Consider the following 22,603-nt stretch of genomic DNA (forward strand, 5'->3'; position numbering starts at 1 on the left):
TTACTTTAGTAAGTTGTTTAACGAAAACGAAATAGAAGGCTCAAATTTAGAATTGTCAAATGAGGAAAAGACTAAAAATATAAGATTTATTCGCAAAATTAGAGTTAACGAAGTTAAGTTTGCACTAAAAAATATGAAAAATGGGAAAGCTATGGGACCAGAAAACATCCCAATTGAAGTTTGGAAATGCTTGGGTGATAACGAAATTATATGGTTAACTAATTTATTTAATACAATTGTAAAAACTAAGAAAATGCCAGATGAATGGAGGAAAAGCACTTTAATACCTACATACAAAAATAAAGGAGATATTCAAAATTGTAATAACTATCGTGGAATTAAACTTATGAGTCACACGATGAAACTATGGAAAAGGGTAGTTGAACAAAGATTAAGGTTAGAAACGAAGATCTCAGAAAATCAATTTGGTTTTATGCCTGCGAGATCTACCACAGAAGCAATTTATCTTTTAAGAAGATTAATGGAAAAGTTTAGAGAAAAGAAGAGGAACTTGCATATGATATTTATTGACCTTGAGAAAGCATATGATAGGATACCTAGGGAAGTTCTACGGTGAGTTTTAGAAAAAAAGGGTGTATGTTGTAGGTATACCGATGTCATTAAGGATATGTACGATAGAGTAATGACTAGTGTAGGGACTATAGATGGAGAAACTAGAGAATTTTCAATTACCATAGGTGTACATCAAAGATCTGTTTTGAGTCCTTATATTTTTACTTTAGTGATGGATCAATTGACTAAGAGTATTCAAAAGGAGGTTCCATGGTGTATGTTGTTTGTAGATGATATTGTATTAATTGACAAAACTAGGGACGGAGTAAAGGTTGAGTTAGAATTATGGAGAGAAACTTTGGAATCTAAAGGCTTTAGGATAAGTAGAAATAAAACAGAATATATGAAATGTAATTTTAGTAATGATAGGAGGAATATTGGAGACAAAGTTAAACTTGATGATGAAGAAATAAATAGTACTTGTAGATTTCAATACCTTGGATCTATTATGCAAGCTGAAGGAGAAATTGAAGATGATGTAATGCATAGAGTTAAAGCAGGTTAGGTAAAACGGAAAAATGCTTCAAGTGTGAAATGTGATCATAGAATACCCCTAAAATTGAAAGGTGAGTTTTATAGGACAATTATAAGACCAGCTACGCTATATGGATCAGAATGTTGGGCGACAAAGAAACATAATATCCAAAAAGTAAAAGTTGACGAGATGAGAATGCTTAGATGGATGAGTGGTATAACATTGAAAGATAAATTAAGAAATGAACATATTTGTGGTAAGTTAGGTGTAACTCCTATAGAAGATAAGATAAGGGATGGACGACTCAGATGGTATGGACACTTGCAACGTAGGTCACATAGTGCACTTGTGAGGAAGAGTGACTTAGTTACTGTGAGGGGCAGTAGAAGGAGTAGGGGTAGACCTAAAATAACTTCGGAGGAGATAGTGAGTAAGGATTTAATATCCTTGAATCTATCAAAAGAAATGATCCATGATCGCATAAATTGGTGGAAAATGATTCATATAGCCGACCCCACTTAGTGGGACTAAGGCTTGATTTTGTTGTTGTACAATTTTGATTACCGTTCCAATTCATTCCATTCTATTATTAGGAATAGGCATTCCAAGAACCTAAAGTAACTTCACTGTTGTGGTGATAATGCATGAATGAGATGTTAATCAATTGCAAATGCTGAACAAAGAACAGGGGGTGCTAATGAGGGAAATAAAGCAATTAGTAAGTCTTCGGATGATGGAAAAGTAGGCAATAAGGTAAAGTATACCAAGGTTTATATACATATAAGGCACCATGGTAGAAGCAGACGAGGAACTCTCTTGCTGATAATCAACATAACTCTAATGTGAGGGTGAAAAATATTTTAATAAAGAAATATTGATTGCAGTTTTTGTATTGAGTACACTCCAAATATTTCAAAGCTAGGCTAAAGTAAGAAGGCCAGTAAAGAAATAATCTTAAGGAGAATATGAAAACAGAGTCATGCATCTGAAAATGAGAGTGAGTTCATTAGAGATTTTGCTCATGCCAACACTTTACTACTGGATGACACTCATGATCAACTAGGAAAGTTTCAAATTCATCTGATTTAGTTGGTGATGCTTCCCTTGCACCACCATCTCTTCTTGAAGATTTAGAGTGTTTCTATTTTTGGGGACGAACAACTGGGTAAAGATCAGCAGGTGAGAAATCAGATTAGAGATGGATTTGCCCACCCTTACATCTCCTACGATGGAGATTACTGGTAAGGACTTAGAAGTTCAAAAACTGATGGACAATATTGCTTGTGGTTGTCTGATGCTAGAGGAAAATAAGTGTGATTTGACGGTGGTTAAAGTAAGGTGAAAATGGCGCACATGAATCAGCACTGTTCAAATAATTACGAAGGAAAGAATCTTCAAAGAATTTTTTCTTATTTAGCTTTTGTTAGGTTTTTTTCTTTGTTTTTTCTTTTGTTGGTCCTTTCACTTGTAAGGATTTCTTGTTCTCTCTTAGGTTGTAATTTCATCTTCTTTCTTAATACATTTTCTTTTATTATACAAAAAAAAAAAATCTCATTTATGGAAATGCCTACAATTGAAAACTCACGTGTAAGTGAATGATAGGTAACTTCCAATCTTGTCAATGCATTCAAGTAAGCTTGCTGCCATGTCCTGCCATCCCTACTGGCTCTAAATGGATAAACCTCTCCAGAAATTCGATAAATACCATCTCTTGATGCTTCAAACTCCAATACTGACATGCAAATTTTCATAATATCTGATGCTTTTTCACGAGCATCCCACAACAATTTCCGTCGCCCCATCAGGTGGTCATGGAATTCAGAAGGAATTCCTGAACTCTTGGTTGAGGTATTTCCAGTTGCACTTGGATTTGGGGCACCACAAGCCCAACCCATGGCCCTCTCAAGCTGCCCTTCTGCTGTGACAGAAGTTCTTTCACATGCTTGCAGGCACTCCACTGACCTTGCTATCTTTGATATAGCAGACTGTATGCTTTCCAATAATCTAGGTCTGCTAAGGTTCATAATAATGGGAAACAAGTCATCGCCACTAGAGAGAAATTTCTGAAAGATGGTCCTGTTACTATGCGATGGGGTCAAAGCAACATCATGCATCCATTCCATCTGAAAAATCTCCAGGCTAGTCTTACAAAGTGCCTCTCCTAGTTCATTCACCTGTTTTTTCATAGCAGAAGCTGCAGTTCTTGCTGCTCTGACAGTTTCATGAGCATTGCAGTATTCTTCAAGCATATGTTGCACCCGTTTTACAGCCCCAACATCCTTTTTCATTTGATCAAGAGCAAGTCCCTTTGCTGTGTCTGTAGGTTGATTTAAATTCTCATTTTCTTTATCTAAGCAACATATCATAACGGGAACAACTCGTTCTTTCAGGTATTGACCAATATGTTCTTGAAGTTGGATTTCAAGCTTTTTCTTCACAACATTAAAGAGCTGGTCAAATCCTAAATTTTGATCAACAAATGAAGCCACATCATGTATGCAAGAATCAAGAAAAGAATCCACAACACCCACTTTCCAAATGAAGAAGCAATGGTTGTCTAAAAGGCTTGAAAACTTCCAGATATTTTCTGAGATTGTGAACCCAGAACGTATCAAATCTGAAAAATTAGAAATTCCTTTTAAGTGAGGACCAGCGGAACTTCCAAATGAAGACAATAGTTTATCAATTGATTCCAACACAGAGAAGGGCTTGACCAGTGAGGATAGCAGGACTTTTCTCCTCAAAACATGAGGCTCCCTCTCCCGCTCAGTATTGATTAATGAATCAAAATGGTGTTCAGAAGATATCAGGGCATTTCTAATAACAGCTTCTCTCTTAATCACAGAAGAAATTCGAAGGTCTTTCTGATTCCACGACTGATGGAGTTGATCCAGCTGTGCTCTACAAGCTTCTTCTTGGGAAGCAAGCTCCTCTGCCTCTTCCCAGGAAAGATGATCCCTACCCTTCACAGCAGCCTCTTCAAGAGCCAACTGCTGCTCTGTGATAAGACCAACCTTTACAAAGTAGTTCTGTTCCAATTCTACCAAAGATGCCCTCTCTAACTCAACATCAACAAGCTGCTCTAGAGCCATATCAGTGGACCCTCGGATTTGTGAGAGAGATCCTAAGGCATCCATGACTTCTGAATTGAAAGAAACCACAGATTTTATTATGTCTGGCAAAACAACCTCAATCAATTGCCCAATCAGACCCTTACAGGAAAGTAGACTGCTTTTGATTATGGATGCCCAGTTTCTCTCAGAAGGATCCTCTATACTAACTATATCTGGATCAACACTGGGTATATCCCTGCCAATGAGCTGCTGCACTTCATTGACAAAACCTGCTATGAGTATGCATTTCTCTACTTGCTCTTCAAACTCACAGAAAAGTGTTTCAAAATCAGACTGTAGAACATGGTCTGCACTTTTCTCTCCAGTGGAACTGCTAAATATCTCCATTACACAATGCCTAACCTCATTATACACAAAACTTATAGCTATATTCAAAACCGATAACACCTTCTCCATCTTCTCTTCAAGCTCCCATTGTAATTTGGTATCTTTTGCCTCATCATGTTTAAACTGTCCTGACCGCATAGATGACATGGCATCTTCTTTCCTTGTAAAACCAGCTGACTGCATGTATTTCATGAAAGCAGACAGGAGACGATCCTTAGCTTTTGATTCAGTCTCTAAGCCAATAGAATTTTCCAGTTCAGCACACTCTACTTCAATTTTCTCCATCTCCACTGCATACTTCTGCACTTTAAGACAGAGTTCATTGTGACTACATTTAATAGACTCAAGATCATCCCCATGTGCTTTTGCAATAAGGTCAGCAGCCTGTCGCCTGGCAATGGAGAGGATATCAGAGGAAATATTATTCACAGATAGTTGCAAAACTTGTGCCCATCCATTGGCTGGGTTGGTTGTATGATAATTTAATGGTAATATTCTTTGTAAAGACACAGAATATGTTTCCAGCGCTGTCACTGCACATGAAAGTCCATGATCCAACTCTACCATGAGCTGAGAAACTTCCCCATCTATATCACGACATTGTGCTAGTGTTGGCTCAGGAACAATAGTCAATGGAACCCCTGCCATCATAACAGCAGATGTAAGAGATAAAGCTTCTCCCATATTGCACAGTTCTCTGCAGGCTTTAATTTCTGGAATTGAACCACTTCGTAAAGCATCAAGGATCCTCCCATGTTGCTCCATCCAGGTTGCTGCCTCCTGGGCTAACTCAGCTACCACAGCCTTTGCTTGACCAAATTCCCGTGCTTGCATTTCATATGAGGCGCGAGTTTTTTCTGAATTACAAGTTGCTTCAGCAACAATTGACTTTGCCGAAGACTCATGCAGAATAAGGTTAGATCTCTCTTGGTCAACACGATAAAAAAATGCAGAGACAAGCTCGTATTGATTTAGGACATCTGCAAATCTCTGGTACATAAATAACCACCATTAAAACAAGCTCCCTTCAAAATGAATTGCAACTAAAAAGCATCAAAAGAAAAGATAGATGATATTCTTTCACACCTCAAGAGCAGATTCAACAGCTGGTAAAGTAGCCAATAAAAGATCATGATGCTCCTGCCCAGTTGAAACAAGTTAAGCATCAGTCCAAATAATTTCCAGATGAAAACAAAAAGATAGAATGGATGCCAACAGAACTGCTCTGAGCAAAAGTCGAGAAGCAACTGTCATGCCATGATGCTAGACAAATGCAGGGTTTAAAAATGTCAAGATATTGCCCCAATAGTTGTGGAGCAATCCATCATCAAAACATTATACCAGATAACAATAGTCCAAGCATGTGGAAGTTATGTATCAATATTTTACACCATCAACAAGGAATGTATCAGTTACAAGTATACTTGTTAAGGCTTCAGAGACATTGTTGGCCCAAAACCAAACAGCTTAACTCTTAACTCTTACGGTAGAGTGCCAAAGTGGTAATCTAACAAGGTATCAGAACCATGGTTGCCCAGGAACTTTTAGCATAGATGTGTTGAAAAAATTATCGTGTTCCCAATAATGGTTGTTATTCATTGTTTTGCTCATCTCTCCATGTGTATTCAGGCTGCATGAGCAGGGGAGAGTTAATTTTTGATATGCATTGTTGGCCCAACACCTAACATCTTAAGCTTTTATAAAGAGGAAATCTAACAAATAGAAATAGAATAATAACTCAAAAGTATGGCAGAAAATGAGACATTTATTTGATATTGCCATTAGAAAACAATTTTTCACCATCTTTGTTAAAATCAAGTTATAAATAAGCCAAGGTCTTAAAATAATCAAGTTACCTGCAAAGGAACACGAATTTCTTGAACTCGAGATGCAAATAAACTCAAGCTAACTGCTAACTCCATGCCCTTTCGTTCTTCACCACCAATTGTGGCATCATCATGAAAATCTCCACGTGTCCATTCTACAAGTGGATCCCAGACAAATACCTCCAATAACATCAAGAGGATATCTTTATTCTTCTTCAAAACACTGACGACTGCTTCACAGTTTGCTCTAAAGTTACCTTCAATTCCAGTCAAACCAAGAGCAGCTTCAATTGTCTGGGTAAGGCGGAAAGGAACAATCTCAGGAATCTTTAATCTCTGCCCCTTATCAAAGCACACATTGTAGTCAATATGTACAATGTCCCCACTTGTAAAATCCATAAGAATATTATCCAAATGTCGATCTCCTAGGCCCAGAATGTGGCCAACAATACTCATGGCTGCAACACTACCAGAATACCTACAAGAGAACATTAAAAAGCTCAATTATTCCAAATTGTATATATTTTCAGATAAGGAAGCTAAAGCTTTTCTACGCTGTAAACTGCTGAACCAGTTCAGCATCAAGAACAAGTTTTTCCTTTTTGTTTGTTTTTTTTTTTTTTTTTACAACAATTTCTGTTCTACAGTTTTTATTTGCTAAGTTTCATGTGTGACACAGGACCCAACATGGGGTTATTACTAAGATAACAATAACTAAGTCTGTCAATAAACATTGTAGTGGTAATTATGGATTTAAAGAGGTTTACAGCCAGGTGGCCAAGTCATGTACTAATTTTACACAAATAAACCCGAGAGTATTTAAGCTTCAAATAAACACAAAGGCCATTTCAGTGAATTCCAATAATGAACCATGCTCAGGCCATTCACAGACAAGCAGCCTACACTTGTGTGTACACACTCATGCCCCTATAAATGCATGTGTGTGTTTGTGTGTAAAGTGCTTAATGTGCCTGTGTAGCCTGACGAGAGTGGCAGCATCATCAACAACAACAACAACAAACCCAAGCCTTAAGTCCCATTAGGTAGGGTCGGCTATATGAATCATTTTCCGCCAATTTATGTGATCATGGACCATTTCTTTGACAGATTCAGGCATATTAAATCCTTACTCACTATATCCTCCCAAGATATTTTAGGTCTACCCCTACCCCTTTTACTGCCCCCCCCAGTAATTAACTCACTCTTCCTCACTGGTGCACTATGTAGCCTACGTTGCAAGTGTCCATACCATCTGAGTCGTCCCTCCCTTATCTTATGCTCTATAGGAGCTACACCTAACTTACTGCAAATATGTTCATTCCTTAATTTATCTTTCAATGTTATACCACTCATCCAAGCATTCTCATCTCGGCAACTTTTACTTTTTGGATATTATGTTTCTTCGTCGCCCAACATTCCAATCCATAAAGCATAACTGGTCTTATAGCTATCCTATAAAACTTCCCTTTCAATTTTAAAGGAATTCTATGATCACAGAGCACACTTGAAGCACTTCTCCATTTTACCCAATCTGCTTTAACTCTATGCATTACATCATCTTCAATTTCTCCTTCAGCTTGCATAATAGATCCAAGGTATTGAAATCTACAAGTGCTATTTATTTCTTCATCATCAAGTTTAACTTTGTCTCCAATATTCCTCCTATCATTACTAAAATTACATTTCATATATTCCGTCTTGGCCTCTAGATTCCAAAGCTTCTTTCCATAATTCTAACTCAAACTCTAAGATTTTTTTAACTTTGACCCTGTACACTGTTAGATGAAAATCATCTATTTAACACAAATACATTTTTTCTCTGAAGTCAACTAGCTTATAGAAATACTCTTTGCCTCTTGATCTTTTATACTTCTTGTGTGAACTATCTCCTTTACTTTTTCCAAAGCAGGATAGCATATCAAGGTATCAGAAGTTCCATCACAGCATGGATTCTGTTTATGACTTGAGGCAGTTAGAACAGGCTATAAAACCAAGATGAATAAGGCAGTTGGATGGAAGAAAAAAAAAAACACAAACACGTAACAATGCCCCATTGTATGAGAGCGTAATAATATCTAGTTACAAGTTACACATAAAGTATCATCAATTCACATTATAATATAGTAATATTCAGTGCACCTCTTCAAAGTATAATTTTTGTTTCTATATTCTTAAGAAGCTTTATTTTAACACTCCAATATATATGTTTACACATCAAAATTGGTATACAGCCTAACAAATATGTGTGACATCATTTGTATGGGTAGCTCTTTTTAGCTCCATTCATCACCTAGTAAGAAGTCTACTTTGAGGTAAGCACAACTATTTTAAATGATCAACGCCATACATCAAATCAAAGTGACAACCCTCCCCCTACCCTTGCAAAGCAAAGAGCCTTGTTCCCTAGGGATGCCCTTTTAACACCATACCAAATCAATGCACACTAATATGAACAATCCTAGACATCTAAACTTTTACAGCACAAATCCCTGAGAACACCAACATTATAAATCACAGGAACAAGGAAACAACATATACAACAGAACTGACTCCACAAAAATACATTATAGATACCTACAATTGGATATAGAGGTAGTATTCCATTTTAAAAGATAGCAAAATTTCATGTTTGACATGCATTTATGTATATTAGTGCACATGGATCTAAGAAACAGAGGAAAATTTTCCGAGTTTTCAACTAAATACCTTTTCAACTTTGAGCTGAAGGGTTTGAATCCTTCACTAGCACACCAAAGTTCTTGATGAAGAAGCTGCTTAGGAGCCTCCTTCATAAGATCAAGAAGAACCTTCCGTTTTACTTCATGAGGCCAGTCTCTTCGTGAAATTACTCTCCTTATGCCTTTCTCTTTGAGTGCTGGTATAATCTTCCCATAGAACATATCACTTGGCCGGGGAACAGGTGGAGGAACTGTAACTTTTGTATTGCTAGCACCCAGTGCTGACAGCTGCGCAAGCTGGACACGGCTTTGCCAAGACTTAAACACACTGTATATACTTATTACATTATCTACCCACTGGATAAGACCAGCCCGACCACTGATAGGTGTTACAGAATAATAACGAATGCTGAGACACTGTCTACGAATTTTAGGAGAGGAATGAAGAAGGCCATTTATAGCCTGCAACAGCTGCATGATTCGGGCATCAAGGCGCAAATCCTCTCGTCCTTTCAAGAGATACGTGTATTTTTTACCATCAGAGCCTAGCATAACAATTTTCTTTGGTTTAGTCTTGGTAGACAATATAGACACTTGTTCTGAGAAAGAAGCAATTTTAACAATTCCCTGGAGTGTGTTATTAAGAACCCCATCTGACTCAGACAATGTGATTTGCCTCTCCAGGCCAGGCATTGGAACATCAGAAGAGGATAGCAAAGCAAGTTGTGGTGCAACTTCTCCTAATGAAATTGAAGACTTTCTCTGATAAGATGCTAAGGATGCGGCTATATTATCAAATGGTCGCCAGACATCCTCAAGTGCAGCTGTAGATGCTGGAGGAGTTTTAAAGGTTAATATAGCTGATTTGAGCTGCTCTATATACTCCTCATTGAACCATTTCTCATGAGGTGTTTCTGGTTTTTGAGAAGTCGAAGCTAAACGGCGCTCCAAGGCCACAACAATGGGTGACATCATGGCAGCATATTTTGCGGCATTTATCTTATTCTTCTCACTACGACTAAGAGTGACATTCTCCACAATCCGTGCAGCTTCCTCTTTCAGCACATTTATTCGCCTCATTACATCTTCCAAAAAAAAAAAAAATGATAACAAAAGAATTGTATTAAGGAGAAAATGAATAAATTACAAAGGGAAGAAAAGGGACCCTCAAAATAGAAGAAACCAACCAAAAAAAATACAATACATCTTTGATAAGTTAAACCCCAAAAAATTAAGTCACTGCATGTTTGGAGAAAATAAATTGGCAAAGTAACAAGCAGTATGCATAAAATGTTATGAGCTCATAATCACCAAGACTAGTGACAATTCACAAGTTATGAGATACACATGATTAGAGATGACAAACACCAGCCCAACCCACAGAAATAGTATGCATAGGCCATGCCATGGCCCTCCAAATTTATGGTCATCTTTTTCCGTGCTAAAATTTTACAAGAGTGGACACACAGCCATTGGCCCATTTGCCCCTATGTGCGAGGCTTTGGCATGTTAGGACTTTTAAAATGTTTTTATATTTTATTTTTGATCTTCTTATTTTTATTTTATAAACCAACTAAGTTTCTTAAGTTTTTTATTTAAATCCAAGTGCCTAACCTTGTTTGAGTACCAAAAAATAAAAAGTTTGTTATTTCTTTAAGAAATGTCTCCCCTTTGAGTCTAAAAACAGAAAGTTCAACAATGTTTCATATCAATGCAAAATGTAGAGTAATAATAGTAAATTAATTTATTCCACCATAAAACATAATATCGGGGTAGTTATATTTTAAAAAAATAAACAAAGAAATTTATTAAAAAGAAAGAAAGGGATAACACAGAGAACAATATATTTCCAGAAAACAGGATAAAATACAGGGAACAGAACATGTTAGTAAAGCAATGTCTTCCTATCTTCTCTGCATATCTGAAAAGGATAGTCATTGAAACCCACCAAAAGAAGAACAACATAGCATTGCAGGAAAAATAACTCCACTCACCAAATCAAGCAAATACTTATACCTTTAAAAATCATAACATTTTGCTCAGACATGCACTGAATGATTGCCAACAAAACACACTCCAAAAGAAGTTTCCTCTCCTTATGCCCACTGAAAGCCACGAACTTTTCAACATTTAAAGTCCCTCAAAGAAAGGCAAACGCCGCAAACCTAATTCTCCTCAAGTATACCAAACAATCTTTCTCAAACTGTTTTGTCTAGACCTGAGCCTGATCATTTTCCTGTCTTGTTGGAATTTAGGAAGCTTACGTGGGTCCATATCCCTTTCAGTTTGAAAACATGTGGCTTGATCATGATTCCTTTTCCTCTTTGATTAGGAATTCTTGGAGCAACAATCTGGAGAGGGGTTGGGAAGGGTTTAGGATCATGAGGAAGCTAAAGCATCTTAAAAGGACTGAAAAAATGGAATATTGAGGTTTGGGGGAGATTAGCATTAAGAAGGCTAGAATTTTGGGTGCATTGGAATTTGGATTATCTAGATAGAAAAGAGTAAGGAGAACGTCTTTCAGAGAATGAGGAGGTTAAGTGTGTTATCCAACTAGGTTTCATGTTGATTTTGATTATGAAAAAACATATAAGAATTAGTGCATGTGTTATATGAATTTGTGCTCCATGAATTATTATGTGATAGATATTTCCTTTTTTGTTTATATATGAAAATCATTTTTGGTATTTAAGGCTAAGTATGTTAATACCTAACTAGAAACCAAATGTACAAACTTGAGTATCATATAGTAAAATGACCATATATTTTTATTAAAAGCTCCAAATGTGACAAGGCCCTTAAATAAAATTAACTCATAAATCTTTTCAAGAACATTCAATTTGACTCTCATATATCTAGAGCCAAAATGGGTGTTTTTTTGTAAAAGTGCACCCTATGTCGTTAAAAATAAAGGTCAAACTATAATTTTGTACTATTTGTGAATCTAATTATACATTTTATTCCACGTGAGTCCAAAAATTATAATATTATTTCATATAAAACTGGACTCATCATTCTCTCCAAAAAAATTTCATGTAGACGTTTTGGAGCTATAATGTAGGATTAATGATTAATACAATATGGTCATTTTGCATGCCATAAAGTCAGAAGCAGAAATAAGTATGCTGCAATAAATTAGACATATCTTACTGTAAAAAATTTGAAAATATTTCATTCTTTTAAAATATGAAAATAGACGTTATGGGGCTTCTATAACAATATGGCAAACTTAAATTGAATAAATATTCTATTTGTTATAAATTATACAAATCAGCCAACAGATTCTAACTTCTGTCATAAAAGCAGCTCAACATATCTATAGTTTTTGAATTTTTCCTCTCCAACGGCTACTCCAATTGGCGTGATTCTCTTTTTATTGGAAACTAGACTCGTTGGCAAGTCAATGTGAATTTTTATAGAATTTTATTTGGTATTTACATTTTACAAAATATATCATCTCACCTGAAAATCAGATTTCTTGTCATATCATTAATTGTTTAGCTCCAACTTTAATCACATGGAACCAAAACCTCTCCAACGTCTAGTGGACAATTTTGGCTATAAAAGGAGTTCCAATTTCAAGGAAGAAGGACAAGAGAAATGACTATAAAAGTGGTCTCCCATTATCCTCCATATTTCTAAGCGATGAGTGTTTTGTTCTTGCTTAAGAGAGCACTTTCTTGTAAAAGTTCTTTTTATTAGTTTTAACTCTCTTCAAGTTCCAAGTCTCATTTCTTTGAGAGAGTTTGAGTTATAAGCTTGAGTTGTGGTATCAATCTACTTAGAAATACTAAGCCACATATCATTTGTAATTTCTCATCATTTTAAGTGTTATTTGAGGCTCATTTTGTATTCTAGTCCCGGTGAAAGGTTAGGTCTTATAATTGTGCTCTTACCTCGGTTGAAATGCAAGAAGTTTGCTTATGGAACCACAGCATGGATTCGGTTGAGAGAGTAGGCGTAGGTGCTCATGAAGGAGGCCGAACCACTATAAAAAAGTTTGAGCATTTCTCACCCTACTCTCTTACATTACTTATAATTTGATTGAATTAATTGCTCAATTGTGTTTATGCATATTTCATACAGTATCTTGGGTTATTGAAGCATATAAGCTAGACTTGTTTGTGAAACTTAAAAGTGTCGGTTAACTAACCTAGGGTTTGTCTCTTTGTGTGATCTAAGTTTGTTTTCGCGTGTACTTTGATGTGTTGTATAATACAACACTTAGCTTGGATTGCTTTCCTTGTTGCTTGAAAAATAGGCTCATGATATGTGATATGCAGCATGCTACATATGTATGTGAGTTGTCGGTGAACATAAATTTATTTTTATCTAAGCTTCCGCAACGCATTCACTAGAATATACATACTAGACTATTACTCACCAAGAGTTTGATAAAAGAAGTATCATAAAAATGAGAAAAAGACCTTATTCACCCCCCTCTTGGATTTCCTAAGGGACCAACAATTGGTATCAGAGCTAAGCTCTAGATATTGACCTTAGCAAGTCTCTAGGGAAAGATCACACGTCCATGGAAACCCCAATTGACATGACCTTGCCCGAGGGGCAATCCGCCACTAGACCACCATTGTTCAATGGCACAAATTACAACTTTTGAAAAACTAGGATGAAAATTTTCATTCAAGCAAACGGTAATGATAAGTGGAATGTCATGAAAAAGAGACCACATATTCCCATGAAAAAATGTAGAAAATACTAATGTACACAAGTTGAAAAATGAGTGGGATGATAATGATCTCAAACTACAAGTAAATGCTAGAGCAATGAACATTCTTTATTGTGTTTAGATGCAAGTGAGTTTAATAGAATATCCTCTTGTAGCTTGGCTAAAGAAATATGGGATAAATTGGAAGTTACATATGAAGGCACAAACCAAGTTAAGGAAACTAAAATTCGCATGCTTGTACATGAATATGAAATGTTTAAAATGCAAAGTGATGAAAATATTTCTCAAATGTTTACTCGTTTTACTAATATTATTAACAATTTGAAGTCCCTTGGTAAAGAATACTCAAACACCGATTTGGTAAACAAAGTCATAATGTCTTTACCAAAGAGATGGGAATTGAAGGTCACCGCCATTTTAAAGTCAAAAAACCTTGCAACTCTTGGGATGGATAAGTTTATTGGGTTCCTTATGACTTATGAAATAACAATGGGCAAATTTTATCAAGAAGAACCGAGGAGCAAGAAGCCTATCGCCCTCAAGTCTACTTTAAAGGAAGACTCTGAAGATAGCTATGATGAAAGTGACGAAGAAATGACCCAAGCCGCCAAGAGAATCTCAAGAATACTAAGAAGAAAAAAACCATTTAGGAGACTCTCAAAGAAAGGAGATAGACTTGAAGAATCAAGTCAAAAGGAAGTTATATACTATGAATGCAAGAAGCTCAGGCACATCAAGTCGAATTGCCCACTCCTAAGCAAACACAAGATAGACAAGAAGAAAGGGAAAAAGGCAATGAAAGCAACCGCTTGGGATGAGAGTGAAGATAGTAGCTCGGAAGATGAATCAAGCAATGAGAACAAGGTCAATCTATGCCTTATGGCGTTCCAAAACAATGAGGTACTATCTACTTCCTCTTGTTTATCTTGTGTAGAATTATCAATTGCATGTGATGATCTAGAAATTGAATTTAAGAATTTACAAGCAATTTGTAAAGAAACAAAAAGAAAGCTTTCCAAATTTACTCTAGAAAATGAAATTTCACAAAAGAAATGTGAAAGTTTGCTAAAAGAAAAAGATGATTTGATTAAAGAAAACGGTTCTTTGAAAACACAAGTTGCTTCATGTTCTAAAAATGAATAATATGACGCATTGACAAAAAGGGTGGATGAAGCCAAGTTCACCCAAGGGAAAAAAAAAATTAGATAAAATTTTGGCAGCACAAAGATATTGTTTTGATAAAACCAGAATAGGCTATAAGGTTGGCCAAGACCAAGAATTTTATAAATATTATTTTGTTAAAGGTTCTCATGAACATAGCCCTCTTTTAACATGTTATAATTGTGGAGCAAAAGGACACTACGCAAATGATTGTTCACCAAAGAAAAATTTACTTATAGGACCAAAAAGAGTTTTATTGCCTAAAAATTATAAATTCAAGGTAAAGTGCAATATTTATACTATTTGGGTTCCAAAAGGAACATATGCTAACATTCTAGGACCCAAGAAGTGTGCGTACCAAAGAACAAAACTTGACTTTACTTTTGTAGGCACATCACCTTAAGAGCACCAAGAAGAGCAACAAGTGATTTTTGGTTAGCGGATGGCCAAGGCACATGACAGATGACTACAACATATTTCAGTCAATTAACAAGATAGATGGAGGGCACATAACCTTCGGTGACAATGCCAAGGGAAAAATCATAGGCATTGGAGAAGTTGGTATTTCTAACACTCTCTCTATAGATAAAGTCTTATATGATGATGGTTTGAAGCACAATTTACTTAGCATTAGTCAATTTTGTGATAAAGGTTATAAAGTAGATTTTCAAAACAACGCGTTTAAAGTTTTTTATCAAAACAATAATTTAGTTTTTGTTTCTCTTAGAGATGATAACGTTTATACCTTTGATTTTGATGGCTTAATTGGCCAAAAATGTTAAGTGCTTGAATGCCTTGAAAGAGGATTCATGCTTATGACATAGAAGGCTTGGTCATTGTAGCATGGGTTCATTATCAAAACTTTTTAGGAAAAACCTCATAAGTGATCTTCCGAAAATCAAATTTTCTAAGGATAAAGTGTGTGACCCTTGCCAATTTGGAAAACAAAAGAAAATATCTTTTCAATCCAAGAGTGGCTTCAACGTCTAGAACTTTGCAACTTGTTCATTTGGACTTAATTGGCCTTTCACAAGTAGCTTCACTTGGTGGAAAATACTCTGCATTTGTGATTGTGGATGATTTTTCAAGATTCATAAGGGTATTATCTTTGGCACATAAGAATGAGGCTTGTTCACAATTTGAAATTTTTTATAAAAGAGTTCAAAATGAAAGAGGTAATATGATTTCGAAAATTAGAAGTGATCACGGTGGAGAATTTGAAAATCATGAATTTGAGAGTCTTTGCAATAATTATGGGTATGAGCATAACTTTCCTACACCTAAAACCCCACAACAAAATGGAGTTGTTAAAAGAAGAAATAGGACCTTACAAGAAATGGCTAGAACTATGCTAATGAATATAAGCTTCCTAAGTATTTTTGGTGTGAAGCAATTAATACGGCTTACTATGTCTAAATCGAGTCCTTATTCGTCCTATTATCAAGAAAACACCTTTTGAATTTTGGTATGAAAGAAAACCCATAATTGGATATTTTAAGGTTTTTTTTGTTAAATGTTTCATCTTGAATACTAAGGATAGTTTGAGTAGATTTGATACACAATCATATGAAGGTATATTTTTGGGTTATGCCACAACTAGTAAAGCATATAGAATCTACAACAAGAGAACTAGTGTGGTAGAAGAATCAATGCTAGTTAATTTTGATGAACATGATCCCTTTAAGAAACAAAAAATTAAAGATGATGAAAATGAGGAAATTGAAGGAAATCTAGAAAATTTGAGGATTAGTGATACCCAAAAAGATAGTGAGAATCCCCCTAACATGGTCAATATAGATAAGACTCCACACAGTAACATTCTGAGAGCTTGAAAATACATGTCTAGCCATCCTGCTCAACACATTATTGGAGATCCTAATAATGGTAGAAAAACAAGAAGTGACTATAGAAATGTGTGTGAGCATTTGACATTTATCTCACAAATAGAGCCCAAAAATATTGATGATGCTATTAAGGCTGAAAGTTAGGTTTTGGCTATGCAAGAAAACTAAATCAATTTGAAAGAAACAAAGTTTGGGAATTAAGTACCAAGACCTAATGATTATCTGGCTATTAGAACCAAGTGGGTATTTAGGAATAAGCTTGGTGAAATCAAAAAAATAGTTAGAAACAAAGTAAGATTAGTGGCTCAAGGTTATAATCAACAAGAAGATATTGATTAAGAATAAACATTTGCTCCCGTAGCTAGACTTGAGACAATTAGGATGCTTTTGGGATTTGCATCTCAGATCGACTTTAAACTATTTCAAATGGATGTCAAAAGTGCATTTTCAAATTATTATATTGTTGAAGAGGTTTATGTTGAACAATCACTAGGTTTTGAAAATGAAAAATTTGAAAATCATGTTTTTAAACTTTCAAAACCTTTATCCAGTTTGAAACAAGCTCCTAGAACTTGGCATAAAAGGCTTTCAAATTTTTACTAGAAAAAGATTTTCTATTGGAAAAATTGATAATACTTTGTTTAAAAGAAAACAATGAATTACTTATTGTTAACATTTATGTTGATGACATCATTTTTGGTGCAACAAATGGATCCATGTGTGAAGATTTTGCCAAATGCATAAAAGGGCAGTCCGATGCACAAAGATTCTACATATGCGGGGTCCGATGAAGGGGCGGACTTCAATGGGTCTATAGTACGCAGCCTTAGTTTGCATTTTTGCAAGAGGTTGTTTCCACGCCTCAAACCCATGAGTTTAAGATGAGTATGATGGGTGAGTTAAATTTCTCTCTTGGACTTCAAATCAAGCAACTAAAAAATGGGATTGTGATCGATCAAGCAAAATACACTAAGGAACTAATAAAGCATTTTGGGATGAAAAACTCAAAGATATCTAAGACTCCTATGAGCACCTCAACCAAGTTTGATGAGGAATTGAGTGGAAAATCTGCGGATATCAAGCAATATAAAGGTATGATAGGAAGTTTGTTATACTTAACTGCTAGCCATCCTGACATCACGTTTATTGTTTGCATGTGTGCTAGGTTTCAAGCAAATCCCAAGGAATCTCATTTGCAAGCCATTAAGAGAATCCTTAAGTATCTTAAGGGAATCATAAACCTTGGATTATTCTATCCTAAGGGCACCTTCTTTGAGCTTACTAGTAATGCTGATTTTGGAGGATGCAAATTGGGTAGAAAGAGTACAAGTGGAACATGCCACCTTCTTGGAAAATCTCGTCTCATGAGCTAGCAAGAAGCAAAATTTGGTTGCCTTGTCAACGGCTGAAATGGAGTATGTAGCAGCCAGTAGTTGTCGTGCTCAAGTGTTATGGATGAAATACACATTGGAGGACTATGGTCTTAAGTTTAAAAAGGTTCCAATTAAGTGTGACAATACTAGTACCATCAATCTTTCCAAGAATCCCATTCAACGCTCGAGAATTAAACATATTGACATTCGTCATCATTTCTTGTGAGATCATGTTCAAAAAGGTGATATTATATTAGAATTTATTAGGACCAAAGATCAGTTAGCTGAAATTTTCACTAAACCTCTTAATGGAGAGAATTTTAACTTCATTAGAAGAAAGCTAGAGCTTATAGAATTATAACTTAGCAATTTTACATTCATGTTCCAGGTAGATTTGCTCAAATTAAAACTCATAATTCTTTCTTTGCATATCATGATTCTTTATATATACGGAGGGGATTACATTAAAGGGGAAATTACATTAAGGAAGAGCTTATATTTAGAGAGAGCTCATATATTTGCATATTTTGAGAAGGAGGATCGAAATGTAAATCTTCTCACTACACACACACACACACACACACACACATAAATATATATATATATATATATCAAAATGTAAATCTTCTCACTACACACACACACACACACACACACATAAATATATATATATATGTCATATTTCTCTCAAGTACATTAGAAATGCAATTTTAAAGGGATATTATGACAAATTTTCTCTAAATTCCTTATTGTTTATCTTCTTTTTTGATAATGACAAAAAGAGGGAGAAAAATGCAAAGCATCACTATTTTGTCATCACCAAAAAGGGGGAGATTGTTAGCCCCCACTAGGTTTCATGTTGATTTTGATGATGACAAAATAAATAAGAATTAATGCATGTGTTATATGAATTTGTGCTCCATGAATTATTATTTGATAGTCATTTTCTTTTATGATTATATATGGAAATCATTTTTGAATTTGTGCTCCATAAATTATTATGTGATAGTTATTTCTCCATGAATTATTATGCGATAGTTATTTTCTTTTATGTTTATATATGGAAATCATTTTTGAATTTGTGCTCCATGAATTATTATGTGATAGTTATTTCCTTTTATGTTTATAAATGAAAATCATTTTTGGTATTTAAGGCTTAGTATGTTAATGCCTAACTAGAAACCAAATGTACAAAGTTGAGTATCATATAATAAAATGACCATATAGTTTTATTAAAAGCTCCAAAGGTGACAAGGCCCTTTATCTTTAAAAATTAACTCATAAATCTTTTCAAGAACATTCAATTTGACTCTTATATATCTAGAGCTAAAATAGTTGTTTTTGTAAAAGTGCACCCTATGTCTTTAAAAAAAAAAAAAGTCAAACTATAATTTTGTACTATTGTGAATCTAATTCTACATTTTATTCCACGTGAGTCAAAAAATTATTATAATATTCTATATAAAACTAGACTCATCATTCTATTTAGAAAAATTTCATGTAGATTTTTTAGAGCTATAATACAGGATTAATAATTAATACGGTATGGTCATTCTACACTGCCATAAAGTCAGAAGCAAAAATAAGTATGCTGCAGTAAAATTAGACATATATTTACTGTAGAAACTTTCAAAAAATATTTCATTCCTTTTTTATATGAAAGTAGACATTATGGGATTTCCAGAGCAATATGGCACACTTAATTTGAATAAATATTCTATTTGTTATGAATTCTACAAATCAGCCAACAGATTTTGACCTCTGTCATAAAAGCAGCTCAACATATCTATAGTGTTTAAATTCTATCTCTTCAACGGCTCCAATTAGCATTATTCTTTTTTTACTGGAAACTAGACTCATTGATAAGTCGATATGAATTTTTATAGAATTTTATTTGGTATTTACATGACCGTTTGTGATTTTATCAATACATCATCTCACCTGAAAATCAGATTTCTTGTCATATCATTAATTGTTTAACTTTAACTTTAATCAAATCGAGCCAAAACCTCCAATTTTGGCTATAAAAGGAGCCCAATTTCAAGAAAGAAAAACAAGAGCAATGGCTATAAAAGTGGTCTTCCATTCTCCTCCATATTTCTAAGTGATAGTGTGTTTTGTTCTTACTTAAGAGAGCACTTTCTTGTAAAAGTTTTTTTCATTAGTTTTGGCTCTCTTCAAGTTCCAGGTCTCATTTCTTTGAGAGAGTTTGAGTTATAAGCTTGAGTTGTGACATCAATCTACTTAGAGATATTAAGCCACATAATCATTTGTAATTTCTCATCATTGAAAGTGTTTTTTGAGCCCCGATGAAAGACTCATTTTGTATTCTAGTCCCATTGAAAGGCTAGGTATTGTAATTGTACTTTTACCCCGGTTGAAAGGCAAGAAGTTTGCTTGTGGAACCTTGGCTTGGATTCAATCAAGAGAGTGGACATAGATGTTCGTGAAGGAGACCAAACCACTATAAAAGAGTTTGAGATTTTTTCTCTCTACTCTCTTACATTGCTTATTATTTGATTGAATTAATTGTTTAATTGTGTTTGTGCATATTTCTTACATTATCTTGGGTTATTGAAGCATATAAGGTGAGTTGTCAGTGACCATAAATTTATTCTTATCTAAACTTCTGCAACACACTCACTTACTCACCATGAGTTTGATAAATGAAGTGTCATAAAAATTAGAAAAGGACCCAATTCACCACCCCCAACCCCCCCCCCCCCTCTTGGGTTTCCTAAGGGACCAACAAAGTGGCCTTTGTTGAAGAATGAGTTGAAGGATATGATTTTTAAGGAACTAAGGAGTTGGGCAAAAGATAAAATTTAAATAAGTGAAAGGTGGAGATTGTAATTCAAAATTTTTCCATGAGTTGTCTAATGAGAAGATGAGAAAAAACCAATATTTTAGGGGTGCGATGGGTTATTTCTGATTGTCATTTGTTGTGAATGAGATCATAGATTTTTTTCTTAAATTTTTACGCTAAGGAGGATACTTATAGGCATATGATTTGAGGGGATTGGAACCCTGTTGCTAGAGACCAGGTAATGTAGATGAAAAGACCTTTGGAAGAGGAGCAAGCGGGGGCAACTATGTTTGGATAAACAGGGATAAGGCTCCAGGTCTGGATGGTTTTAATATGGCATTTTTCCAAGATTGTCGGGATGTGATTAGGGTAGACTTGTTGAAGATTTTTAATGAATTTTATTGGATCCTAAGGAAGAGTATTAATTCCACTTTAATCACTTTGGCGCCTAAGAGGAGTAGGTCTATTAAGCTTGCTGATGTTAGACCTATTAGGTTGACAACCAGTGTGTATAAGGTCATTGCTAAAGTGCTAGCTAATAGGTCGAATGTAGTGTCAGATGTTACTATTTCTCAAGCTCAAAGTGCTTTTGTGGGGGGGGGGGGGGGGGGGGGGAGGCAGATTGCGGATGCTATTTTGGTTGCTAACGAGGTAGTGGAGGAAGTCCATCGGAAGAATGAGAAGGGGATTATTTTTAAATTGGATTTTGAATAAGCTTATGAAGGGGTAAGTTGGAATTTTAAGAATCACATATTTGTTTGTAATGGATTTGAGGAGAGGTGGTAGTTTTGGATGAGGGGTTGCTTATCTAACGCATTCGTTTTTGTAATTGTGAATGGTGAACCTAAATCGAGGTATAGACTGAGTTTGGGCCCCCTTTTAAAAAGAAAAAGCTGGGTCTGAAATAATTTTTCCAGCTTTTTAAAGCCAGCTTTAAGCTTTTCTAAGGAGCTTTTGAAAGTTAAAACTTTGAAGCTTTTAAAAACTAAAAGCTAGTTTTTTATTCAACAAACTATGATATTCCATTGTTGTCCTTAATTTTTTTCAAATATTACAAAACTATCAATGCATTGATTATATTCTCTAAAAATTCATATCCGTTTTAGTCAAATACCTATCCATTTTAGTCATTTTAAATACTTTAGGCACCTTACAACTTTTTTTACCGAACATTCAATACCAAATTTTTCTTTCTAACAGCTCTTTTTTCACAAAGGGGCCAAACATTCTTAAAATAATATCAATAAGCTCATTTTCATCAACTAATTTTTAAAAGCTCCGCTTAAAAAGCCACAGGGGGCCAAACTAAGAGCGTGAGGGGTGTTAGAGAAGAGGAACTGCTATCTTCTTTTTTGTTTGTGCTAGTGGTCGATGTCTTGAGTAGAATGATGGATAGGGTGGCAGATAAGGGTCTCATGGAAAGGCTCAAAGGCGGTAAAGAGGGGGTATTTGCATCTCACCTTTAGTTTGATGATGATACTTTTTTTCCTTAGGTGATCGCAGACATTCTTTCTTGAACCGTTGAACGTTCTAATCCTCCTTCAAATCTTTGAGCAGGTTTCCTGACTAAAAATTAATTTGGGCAAGCATGGTATTGCTGCAATTAATCTCCACCCCGGTACAACTAGGGAGTTGGCTTCATTAGTAGGTTGCGGTATTCTGGATTGGCCCTTGTCTTATTTAGGGGTCCTGTTGGGTGATAACCCTAGCTCGGTGAAT

General features: G+C 35.2%; 1 protein-coding gene across 2 annotated transcripts in view; it reads right to left on the reverse strand.

Moving 5' to 3' along the window:
* The window catches only part of LOC131154843 (uncharacterized), a 50,547-nt gene that overhangs the window by 13,657 nt on the left and 14,287 nt on the right, over positions 1-22,603 (reverse strand). For both annotated transcript variants that reach the window (XM_058107630.1, XM_058107629.1), the window contains exons 5-8: positions 9,042-10,098; positions 6,366-6,813; positions 5,596-5,649; positions 2,634-5,499 (exon numbers count right to left, since the gene is read on the reverse strand). In XM_058107630.1, the coding sequence (XP_057963613.1) occupies positions 2,634-5,499; positions 5,596-5,649; positions 6,366-6,813; positions 9,042-10,098 (4,425 nt within the window). The remainder of the gene's footprint in view (positions 1-2,633; positions 5,500-5,595; positions 5,650-6,365; positions 6,814-9,041; positions 10,099-22,603) is intronic.

The sequence above is a fragment of the Malania oleifera genome, chromosome 5 (genome assembly GCF_029873635.1).
Source record: "Malania oleifera isolate guangnan ecotype guangnan chromosome 5, ASM2987363v1, whole genome shotgun sequence".
NCBI classification, from domain to species: domain Eukaryota; kingdom Viridiplantae; phylum Streptophyta; class Magnoliopsida; order Santalales; family Ximeniaceae; genus Malania; species Malania oleifera.